The following is an 11458-nucleotide window of genomic DNA, read 5'->3' as shown; positions in this document are numbered from 1 at the left end:
TCTTTGTATGCCATCCCATTCCTCATCTTTGTGCCTAAGTCTTGGCTGTCCCCTCTTCCTATTCCCTGCTTCTTCACATTCCCTTCAGAGAATCCCTCTTCAGCACCCTCTTCTTCAAGACCCCCTTTTGCATGAAGTCTTTCCAGATCCCCCTAACTTCTGATGCCCTCTAATCAAGCTACCTTGTGTTTAACTACTTTGATTTATCTGAATTTATCCTCTTTAAATTTATTTTAAACATGCTAATACATGCATTTATCTCCCCTACTAGAATGTAAATTTTTGAGAGAAGGAATAATTCATCTTTTTCTATGTATCCTCAATCCCTAGCAAAATGTCTGGCACATAGTAGGTGCTTAACAAATATATGTTGACTGATTCAAATTATTGAATGATAGGTTCATAGTCTATCAAGCTCCTGCTATATGCTAGGCCCTATGCTGGATACTAGAGGAGAGATCTAAAAGTGTGAGCAATACTTCCTGCCCTAGAGGGATTTCCACATACCTTCACATATGTTGAAAGACCAACTCTTCTTTGTAAGCAAATTTACATACTAGGCAATAATACAAATCAAAAAAGGATGTAAAATAAAGGCGTTTCCCCCATAAATTGATAGACTATCAGCATTTTAGAGGAACACTCATGGCCAAAGTCTCCACCTATTTTTGAGGAAGGGAGTGAGAATTAATCATTATTTAGAATGAACAAGTATAACTGAAAAAAAAAAAGGATTTGGCAATTTGGCACTATTACCTTTCACCACAAAGTAGACCTTCCTCTTTTGTTTAATCAGTGCTTTTGAGAAGTCTTCCCTGGAATGAACCATTCACTCAGAAAAGAGTTGCTTCTACTTGCCCACTTTAAAAAGGGGGATTTGGGAGGGGCATCTAATTACCTTATTATATGATAATACGTCATATTTATGTTCATGAATTAACACATAGTAACAGGGGAGGAATGAGTCATTTCTACATCCAAGAAGGCGGTTCTTTATTATGACATATCCTTGCATAATTGGATGTGAGGACAGCCTGCCTCACTTTAAAACTGGAGTCAGGATGACTGACCTTATCATTTTATCATTTCGGTTCCAGTATCCTTTTCTACAAAGAAATGGACACCATAGTGATAAGAGGAGGCTTAAGCGAAACTAAACCTGCAACTCCAGAAATCCAGAAGATAGTTGATGAGGTAAGGGGGTGAATTCTATGAAAGGAAGGATCTTATTGAAAATAATGGGTTTGATAACTTGATAACCATTCTCTCTCTCTCTCTCTCTCTCTCTCTCTCTCTCTCTCTCTCTCTCTCTCTCTCTCTCTCTCTCTCTTTCTCTCTCTCTCTTTCTCTCTCAGCTGTATTCATCTTTTCAAAAAACTAGTTTTTAGGTTTCTCTATCATCTATATGATGTTCTTATTTGCTAGTTTATTCACTGCAGCATTTTCTGTGGTAGCAAAGAACTGGAAACAAAGTTAGAGAGGCATTGATTTGGGAATGGCTAAAAAAAAGTGGTACATGAATGAAATACAATATTCATATGCCATGAGAAATAATGAGTATGAAGAACTTAGAGAAGCATAGGAAGACTTATATGAGATGATGCAAGGTAAACAAAGAATGTATTGCAAAGTGATGAAACACAAAAAGAATATACGCAATGACTATAACAATGTGAATGTGGTACAGTGACAAGAGCACTGAATTAGAGCTCAGAGGAAGTGAGTTCAAATCCTACCCTCTGACTCATTCTCAATAGGACCTTTGGCAATTCACTTAATCCCCTTGGGCCCCAGTTTCCTCAAATGTAAAATAAAGCAATTGGGGTAGGTGGTCCCTGATGTCTTTTCCAGCTCTTAATTCATGATTCTATCAGAAAAAAAGACAGGACAAAAAAATAAAACTGAATCCTATGTAGTTATAATGACCAAGTCTGGTCCCAGAGAAGAGATATGAGAAGGTCTTCTTTGCAGAGGTAAGGTACGATGGGTGTGGCATGTTTCTTAGACTGTCAGACATGGTTGATTGGTTTTTGTTGAAGTACTCTTTTTTCCTCTTTTTTTTTAAAAAATCTTTACTACACAGCATGTACTACACTACACTGGGGAGGAAAGAGAAGAAGGATAGACCTGGAGATAAATGTGGGGTAAAAATGAAAGGCATCAATTTTAAAAATAAAAATATGTACTTTTCTGGATTTTGAACATAACATTCAGAATGACTGTGTTTTTCAAGTAGAAATTTTAGAAAATATTGGAAAGTCAACCAATAAGTGGTGAATAAATTTATATAGTTTCCTGTACCTTATGAAATCGATAGAAACAGATAATTTATTTTATTTCTTAGACAAGATGCTGGCTGACAAAATGAAAATGTGTTCATTTTTAACTCATTGTCAATCTTTTTTATTGTCAATTAATTTAAATTGATTTCAAGATCTAGGTGTACTTATCATGCCACTAAGAAATCATTGATTTATCAGACTCAAAATACACAATAAAAAAAAGAAAATAATCCTTTCATGAAGGAGGAAGACATACATAGTATACATGAAAAAAGTTATTGCTTCTATTCAGATCTTCTTTTAGATCATGTAATGTTTTACATTTTAGAGCTTGAATCAAATCCTAGCTCTGTTGCTTAATCTGAAAAGTGCAAAGATTAGAAAAGGGATCTGTAACAGCCTTTCGGTGCTAAGGTTCTTCGAATCTATAATTATCAACTTGAAATTCTGAGGACACTTCTTTTATTTTATTGGGTGGAATCAACCTGTAACTAAAGAGTAGGAAAGGCCTGCAGAAGATAGAGGCTGAGACCACTTATGGGTAGCCAAAAGCTTTCCAGCAGTCAAGGAAAAAATTCAGTGTGTTGACTGAGCAGTCTCCTGTTTATCAGGATACCTGCCATTGTCAGTCTGTCACTAGTTTAACCAATGTGGGGCCGAAAGAAATTTAGCCCAATTTAATTTTGGCCCCTACCTACTGCCAAGTTGTGCAGGTCTGGTGCAGGATCATTAACAATTTGGTAGATATCATTTGGAAACCACTGCAATAACCTTATTTGTTAAGGCCAAAAAGGTATAGAACAAAGTCATGTTGCAAAACAGACGTAATGGACTCTGACTAATAAGTCAACATATACAGACACTTTCCAAGCAATCAAACAGATTCTGGTGAGGATAATTCTTATGGTTTGACAAAAATGATAAGCTTTTTGTTGTTCCATCTTAGTTTATGAAATACATTGATGTGCTTAAAACCATCCAAAAGAGGGTAACAAATATAGTGAAGGGCTTGAAGTCCATGTCACTTAAGGATCCATTGAAGGGCCAGGGGGTCTTTAGCCTGGAGAAGAAAAGACAGAAGTGGAACAAAATATTTGAAGTACTTGAAAGTGGCAGCTAGGTGGCACAGTGGATAGAGTGCCAGGCCTTGGTACCAGAAGGACTCATCTTCCTAATCTCAAATATGGTCTCAAACACTTACTAGCTGTTTGACCCTGCAGAAAGTCTCATAATCATGTTTGCCTCAATTTCTTCATCTATACAATGAGCTGGAGAAAAAAATGGCAAATGACTCCAGTAGCTTTGCCAAGGAAACCCCAAATGGGGTCACAAAGAGTTGGACATGACTGAAATGACCCAACAACAACATTTGAGAACCTAGCATTTGGAAGGACTATTAGACTTGTTCTGCTTGGACCCAAAGGGCAAAGCCAAGAACAATGTGTGTAAGTTACAAATAGGGTCAATTAAGTATTAGAGCTGTTCAGAGGCAGAATGGACAGAGGTGGAGTTGCTAATGCTCTCCTTTTGCTTTCAAGTAGAGGTGGGATGATCATGTGCCAGGCATGTTATATTGGGGACACCTTTAAGGTATGGGTGGACGAGATGGTCACTGAGGGCCAATCCATCTGTAAAATTGCTGCTCCTGTGATTCTCTACAACTTTGTGAGGTCATCATAGGATCACAGAGTCCTAGAGCTACAACAGGGGCTCCCTGCCTTTTTGTGCCTCATTGGCAGTTTGGTGAAACTTAAGGACCCCTTCCCTGAACAAAGTTTTTAAAAGCACAACACGAAATTTTATTTTAAAGAAGTTTAGTGAAAATAAAAATACATTTTTTTCATATCTAACTTCACGGATCCCTGAAATCTATCCATAGCTTCCTTGAGGGTTTCTCTGAGTTCTTTGGCTTTAGAATCCCTAGAACTAGAAGGTCCATCAGAAGTCATCTAGTCCAACCCCTCATTTAACTAATGATAATGTAACTGAAGTCAAGAGAGATGATGACTCAGCCCTTGATATGCAGGAAGTGAAGGTCTGAGGTGGAACATGAAACGGAGTTCCCAACACCAGAGGTAGAGCTCATTCTACTTTACCCCTCTACCTGTGAGTGAAGGATCTGGCACACTCATTTGCTGTTGTTGTTTGTCCTTCATTCTAAAAGATGACCATGACCTCAGGGAGATGATGCTGTGACATGCAAGGGAATGGGATTTCAGTGAGAGAGGGCTATGCAAAATCACCAGCCTCACTTTCTCCTCCAGAGACATCTGGGTCCAGTGACCAGATATTCATCAGGATGAGTGGAGATGACCTGAACTACAGTGGGAGATCATGTTCTTTTCAAGCTAAGATCTTTAACAAGTCTCATTGTGACTGAGGCAACAGTCATGGAGTGATTAAAGCTAAAGAAGAAATGTGGCAGAAAACACTCATTTACAGAGGAGGACAAGGCATTTACATTTGTGAAAGTTAGTTCCATTCCTATTTCCATTAAGACCAGGGATGACTATTTCTTCTCTACCCTTTTAAGGCTTCTCATAATAAGTATAAACCATGGAAGTCCTATTTCAATGCTTTATCATAGTGTGGAGGTGATCCTGTGCTTTCCAAAACTATGACAATGGAGCATAAGCTCTAGCAGGTCCTTTCTAGCCAGAAAGGCCTGGCGACAAATTATATGCCTGTTGACTAAAGTTCAGCCTAGATTAGTTATGAAAGGACCATTATCAGAAAAATGGTGAACCAGGTGATGTGAGCATATTAGCCACAGCCACTCTTGAAGACCATCTATGGAGTATTTATAATCCAGGCAGGCCCAAGACTTACCCACACTGACAAAATTATGTGTGCTTGAAGCATAGCCTTTCTCTTGGTTCTCATAAGTCCCTGTCTTTCTGCAGGAAGTTACTGACAGTAATAACTACTGGAAACTCCAAGAGTGTGTGATTGTATAAGAGACCACGGACTGGGTGGGAAATTAGGAGTTGACAGATTGACCACTGCCTAAAGGGTTAGGGTGAGTGAGGAAATCCTGGGAAGGACAGGGCTCAGGGCCAAAGATGTTAAGTCTGATAATACATCGCATAGTATGTGGGAAGCTGGGAGAAAAACATTCTATTGTTACTTCCCGGACTCTTGCTTGCTAAGAAATTTTTTTTTACCTTCGTTTAATTTTTTTCAGTGAACAAAATTCTATTTTTTCTCTTTCTCCTACTCACCTCTATTGGGAAAACAAAATAAAATCCTTCTAACCAACATGTACAGTACTGAAAGAAAAATCTTCTTTTGAGTTTCACCATAAAGAAATAAGGTAGGCTCAGGAAAAATGTAGCAGAAGGAGTTTATTGTTATAATATCAAAGGAATACACATTACATAGGCCTGGCCCTGAGCTCACGCTGCTCTTAACCCTTTAAACACAAACTTTCCTAACAAGAGTAGTAGATGTCTGAGGGAGGACTGGATTCCAAGCCCAATGCTCTATCCACTGTGCCACCTAGCTGTCTGACTAATCAAATATTTTCTTTTCCAAACAAGATGCCTCTTGATTTATTAAATTCTAGGTTGAGGACAGTGCCTCATGAGTTAGTGTAAATAAAGTGCTTTGCAAATTTAGAGCCGCTAGGTGGCACAGTGGATAGAGCTTGGAGTGAGGAAGACTTTCTTCCTGATTTCAAATCTGGCCTCAGACACTGGCTAGCTCTGTGACCCTGGGCAAGTAACCTAATCCTGTTTACCTCAGTTTCCTCATGTCTAAAATGAGTTGGAGAGGGAAAAGACAAATCATTACACTATCTTCGCCAAAACAACAGACAAAACAACCCAGCCAGATGGGGTAATGAAGAGTGGGACACCACTGAAAAGGCTGAGCACTAGAAGTATGAGATGATGTTGTGCACCTGAAATTTGGCCCCCACAATGAGTCTTTTTCTTCTCCAGGTTTGACAGAGGGATGATTGTCTTTGTACCCCCAGGACCTAGCACAATGCTTGAACACAGAGTAGGTTTTTAATTAATGTGGGTTGATTGGTTGATTCACATGGAAAAAACTCATTGGAAAGAGGATAGATGTCCTCAGGTACTTGAAAGGACAGAGAGGGATGAGATTTAATCACTTTGGCCTCAGAAGACAGAACCAGTAGCAATGGATGGAAGTTGAAAAGAAGCAAATTTAAGCTTGAAATAAAGAAAATTTTTCTAAAAACTAGAGTTATCTAAAAGTGGAATGAGAAGGTCTTGGAATCATGAATCTAGAGTTGGAAGGGACCTCAGAGGCCATTTAGTCCAACCTCCTCATTTTACACATGAGGAGACTGAGTCCTCCAGGGACTGGCACAAGGTCATATGTGGTAAGGATCAGAGGCAGGATTGGAATCCAGGTCCTCTGAATTCAAAGGTAGTATTCTTCACTGTGCCTCTGTGCCTCCTCACTGGGAGTCTTCAAACAAAGGCTGGATGATCATGGCATTATAGATATTAAAGCTATAAGAGAGCTTAGTGGTCTAGTCAGACCCCCTTGTTTTATAGATAAGGGAACTGAGGCCCACAGAAATGAAGTAACTTGCTCAAAGTCCCTCAGGTAGTGACAGAGTTCGGACTTGAACTCAGGTAAAGTGGATACAAATCCAGCATTCTGTCCACTACGCCACACTGCCCTTCAAGCCATTACATATGTCATATATTGGGGGTGGTTTTTCTGTTATTGGTAGGATTGTGCATAGATTACTCACTGAGCTATCTTCAAACTATGATTCTGATACTCTATGTTAGCATCCTTAGCAACTCAGAGATTTGTACTATCATTCCCGGGAGAAGTGCATTACAGCCTCTGAGGGAGCACTAGCCACCCATTACTTAAGAGGTCAGTCAATGTATCCGTCAATCATGTATTCCTCGTTTGAAGGAAGTCATTGCTGCTGTAATTGATCACTCCCTTTTGAAATTATTTTTATGTATTTGGTATTTACTGATTTGGGTAAATATTGTATTCTTCCTAGTAGAATGTAAGCTCCTTGAGAGTAGGGGCTGGTTGTGGGTTTCTTTTTTTTAATCCTCAGCACATGGTAGAGGGCCTTAGGCACGGTAGACAAAAACAGATTTTTCTAAAAAAAATCATTAATTAATTAATTGTTTAAGGAATGGGGTGTGGGGCAATGGGATTTGAGTCAAGTTTCCCTGGTTGTCAGTGCTGCATTGGCCACTGACAAGACCAAACCCGGTACTACTTTCAGATAACCACTCAATTCTTCACCCTTCTCTCTATTCTTAAGGTAAAGTCACAGTTGGAAAAAAAGACCAATGAAAAATATGACTGCTTTGAGGCTGTAAATTACAGAAGCCAACTGGTTGCTGGGAGCATGTATTATGTAAAGGTCAGTGTTCAACAAATCATTGAATTCTACTCAGTTCTCTTTCTATTTGGATGTATATACAAAGTATGGGGATATTTGTCTCCTTACCATTTGAGTGACTGGAGAAATTAAAGTGTCTGCCTCAGGGGAAATATAAAGTGATGGTGTGGTAACTGAGAGAAAGTGAAGGAGTCAGAAGGGAGGAAGGGAGTTTGAGAAAGATTCATATCAGCCTGAGGAGCAGATGAAATTTAACCTGCTAAGTTTTGTTCTCCTATTGAATCTGAGAGATGGCAACAAATGAGTGGATGATGAAAGGAGAGGGAGTGGGGAAGAAAGAGAGTAGAGGGAGAAAAAAAGAGAATGATAAAGGGTCTCCCCAGCCCTTCACTTTGAGGAGCCAGGCAACTGGAGAGAAGTAAGGCCAAGATTTAGAGATTTAGAGAAATCTTTCTGTCAGGGGAAGCTCTCATGTTTAAGACTGTGACTCTGAGATTTACATACAGACTTTACATACCCATGATTATTCATTGAGGGAGTGCCATTTGCTGTCATTTTTCCTCTCATAACATGTTAGCCCACATGATTGTGAATTGCAGGTTTGCAAGTGGAGAGTAAGTCCCAGGATCCATTGTCCCAGATGTTCCTGGATGGGAACTGTAACATAAAACAGTGAGAAAATTCCCAAAGAACTGGGTCCTTCATGTCATCATAGCCTCTGAAACAAGGCTGATGTGTTTATGGCCTGAATCCAACAACTAGATTATACCTTGCTTCAGAGTGAGCATCCTGTCTTCTATGAGAGCTTCACACAATGGGAGCAGCAGGTCACCATTGGTGCCTAGGATTTCAAAGACATCCTTATCATAAATTACTGAAAGTACACTTGTCCTTTTCCAAATCCTAGACATGTTTGGGGAATTTTTTCCAAATTCATGATGGATTTCTATCATTGTAGTAAATTTTGGTCTGTGAGTCTTCTCTACCAACACAGATCCAAACCCATCTATTGAATTTTGTTGATTAACCCCAAGGAGTTTCTTGGGAACTAAGGTTGTTAAATGACTTACCTACAACTGTATGACCTACAATGGTCATACAACTAACACCTGTCAAAAGATTTGAACCCTCTCCAGGTACAAACTCAACACTCTTTGCCCTACAGAATAATTTTAAAAGAAATATATGACCCTAGAGAACTTCCATGTAGCCAGCAGTAGGCACACATATGGGAACTCCTTGGCCACTCCTTTGGGGATTGTGGGTAGAGATACCCAGGAAATGTAGATAGGATGGATGCAAGTGTTTCTGTCCTTAAGATAGAGCAGAATAGAATTACCAGTCAAGTTAACAAGGCTATATTAAGATGCTATGAGATGTCAGCCAGCCAGGAGCACCTGCTGCAGTGTAGGATTGGAGGAAAAAAGAATTTATTAAGTGCCAACTGGGTGCTAAGCTCTTCATAAATATTATCTCCTTGGATCCTTACAAATGAGATAGAGACATTTCCCAGGAGAGGAAAATGAGATGAAGTGACTTACCTAGAGTCCCACAGCCAGTAAGTGTCTGAGGTGAGATTCATACTCAGGGCTTCTTGACTCCAGGCTCAGCATTCTCTCCATCTGAGAACCCTCTCTGCTAACACAGATCTGAACCCAACTATTGACTTTGCTGATCAGTTCCAGGGAGTTACTTGGGGCCTACAATTGTTAAATGACTTACCTGTCCAAAGCACTACCTAGCAGTATTGTTGGTTTCATTTACTCTGGTTTGGTAAAGATAGGACTTTGTTGAAGATAATGTGGGAATGGGAGATAAAACACCACAGATGGGAACAGTGAGCACATAGGGCTATGCCTCAAGGAACACAGCATTGGAAGGAAGGCACATGATAAACAAAGACCACAACGTTTCCAAAGAAGCTTGGGTAAAAATTAAAAATGGGAACCCACGTTTTTGTATGACGTATTTTTTCTGCATATTTAGACAATTAAATCCTTAAAAATAAATGAAACTCTTGCACAATGGCACAATTCAATTTCAAAATAGCAGTTGAGTCCGTTATTAAAAATGAGTTGTTGAGGCATTCAAAACTCCAGGTGCTTAACAACTAGAGTCAGCTCTAGTATAATGAAAATGATTTGGGATCAGATTCTGGCTCAGCTGCTAATTACCTTGTGACTTTTCACAAGGGAAGTGAAGGGAACTGTTCGGGGAGGGGTTTTTTAAGAACAAGTATTTATCAAGCAGCCTTTATGTTCTAGGCACTATGCTAAGCTCTTATTTGATCCTCACAATAGCCCTATGACTTAGTGTAAGCATAAGCAAACTGGATTTTTGTTAGTATTATTTGGAGTTGGGTTTTCCAGGATCCACGGCCATAACAGTCTCTTGTCCCCAGGTATTAGATATGAATTCTATGGTTCAAAACATCACCATGACCCACGTAAATTGTAAGAGCCAGGTGTTGCCTGTTTAGATTGTAAAGGTCAGGACCCTGGACGGGTAGAGTGCAAATATAAAGGAGGTGGGCACTGGTAGTGAACAGGGAAACTTTAGGGTTGAATGAACAAGTTAGGATGCTGTACGTGCTTTGATTGGGCTGCCCTGAGGCTTGGGGGGGGCGGAATCTATATTTGCCTCAACTGGTATCCGTTGAGGCTTGAGGGGATTTAGGGGAATGCACAAGTTGTGGCCATTTCAACTGACCCCATTGAGACATAGCGGGAGTTGCCCCCCACTTCTCTTCACCTATTGTGAGAAAGGTGATTAAGGAATGCTGTAGGAGTTGGTGCTCAGTAGCCCTTGTGAGAAGGTTAGATAGAATAAAGTCTCCATTGTTTAATGAAAGTAAGATTGTTAACCCCTTTGAAACTGTCTTTCCTTTATAAAAGCAGATCAAAGAACTTGTGCTAGCAGCCCATCCTGGGTGTGCTAGAGTGCTTGCTGATACACTTAGATAGTATTATCATCCCATTTTGCAGATCAAGAAAATCAGTTGAGGAAACTGAGGTAGACAGGAAATGTCTGAAGGTCTTCCTAATGCTAGGCCCATCATTCTATCCACTGCCTGCCCAAGCTGCCTTACAAGTGACTCACCTCACGGGGACTTAGTTTCCTCAACTACCAAATGATCTGACTGGACCAATGTCCCTTCCGGCTTTAAATCCATCATCTTAAGAACTAACGGTACCATGATATTGCTGCCTATCTGAGTATTCTTGTTCCCTGGATCTCTGTGGGACTCAATTCCCTTAGCCTTAAAAATAAAACTCAGTGATCTCTCAGGGCACTTACTGCTATAATTTCGTTTTCACAGCATAAATAAGCGCATTCATAGGTTAGAATAAAAATGTACAATTCCCATCAGACGTCATCTAGTCAAAACCCCTACCTAAAGTAGGAATGTACCTAATACAGTGATCCTGAGAGGTGAGAGGTATTGGGTTGGAATAAATGTCACTGATTTTCCTTTTCTCTTTTATTGCAGGTACATATTGGGTGTAATCGATATGTACATTTGAAAATATATGAACCTCTCCCTCAGATGAATGAACCAATAGAGCTTTCAGACTACCAGACTGGCAAAACCAAGGAAGATGAAGTGAACTACTTTTAGAGGCACAGTCTAAAATGCATTTGGTTACTTCCATGAGCATCCTGTATCAATAAGCCCAATTGAAATGAAGCACGAATCTTTGTGAAGTTGATTTTGACTTTGATTATGTTAATTTCAGTCAATGTTCCCCCTTTTCCTCTGGTTTCCATTCTTTGTTATAAGTGATGCCTCACTGGATAGAGGAAGGGGAAAGGATGTATTCAG

General features: G+C 39.7%; 1 protein-coding gene across 1 annotated transcript; it reads left to right on the top strand.

The window, feature by feature from the left end:
- Positions 1–906: 906 nt before the first annotated feature.
- On the top strand, positions 907–11254 carry LOC118835583 (cystatin-A1-like). The gene is made up of 4 exons (XM_036742781.1): positions 907–952; positions 1091–1194; positions 7555–7656; positions 11126–11254. Exons 1-4 carry the CDS (start codon positions 907–909, stop codon positions 11252–11254), a joined length of 381 nt encoding a protein of 126 aa, XP_036598676.1.
- The last annotated feature ends 204 nt before the right edge of the window (positions 11255–11458 follow it).

Source organism: Trichosurus vulpecula, chromosome 2 (genome assembly GCF_011100635.1).
Source record: "Trichosurus vulpecula isolate mTriVul1 chromosome 2, mTriVul1.pri, whole genome shotgun sequence".
Lineage (NCBI taxonomy): Eukaryota > Metazoa > Chordata > Mammalia > Diprotodontia > Phalangeridae > Trichosurus > Trichosurus vulpecula.
The sequence above is the reverse complement of the archived record's forward strand: the minus strand, read 5'-3'. Positions and strand labels throughout refer to the sequence as shown.

Coding starts and splice junctions, on each gene's coding strand:
- LOC118835583 (XM_036742781.1), top strand. CDS start 907: ATGATAATACGTCATATTTATGTTCATGAATTAACACATAGTAACA. Junction 953..1,090: donor TGAATTAACACATAGTAACA/GGGGAGGAATGA, acceptor TTTATCATTTCG/GTTCCAGTATCCTTTTCTAC. Junction 7,657..11,125: donor GGAGCATGTATTATGTAAAG/GTCAGTGTTCAA, acceptor CTTTTATTGCAG/GTACATATTGGGTGTAATCG.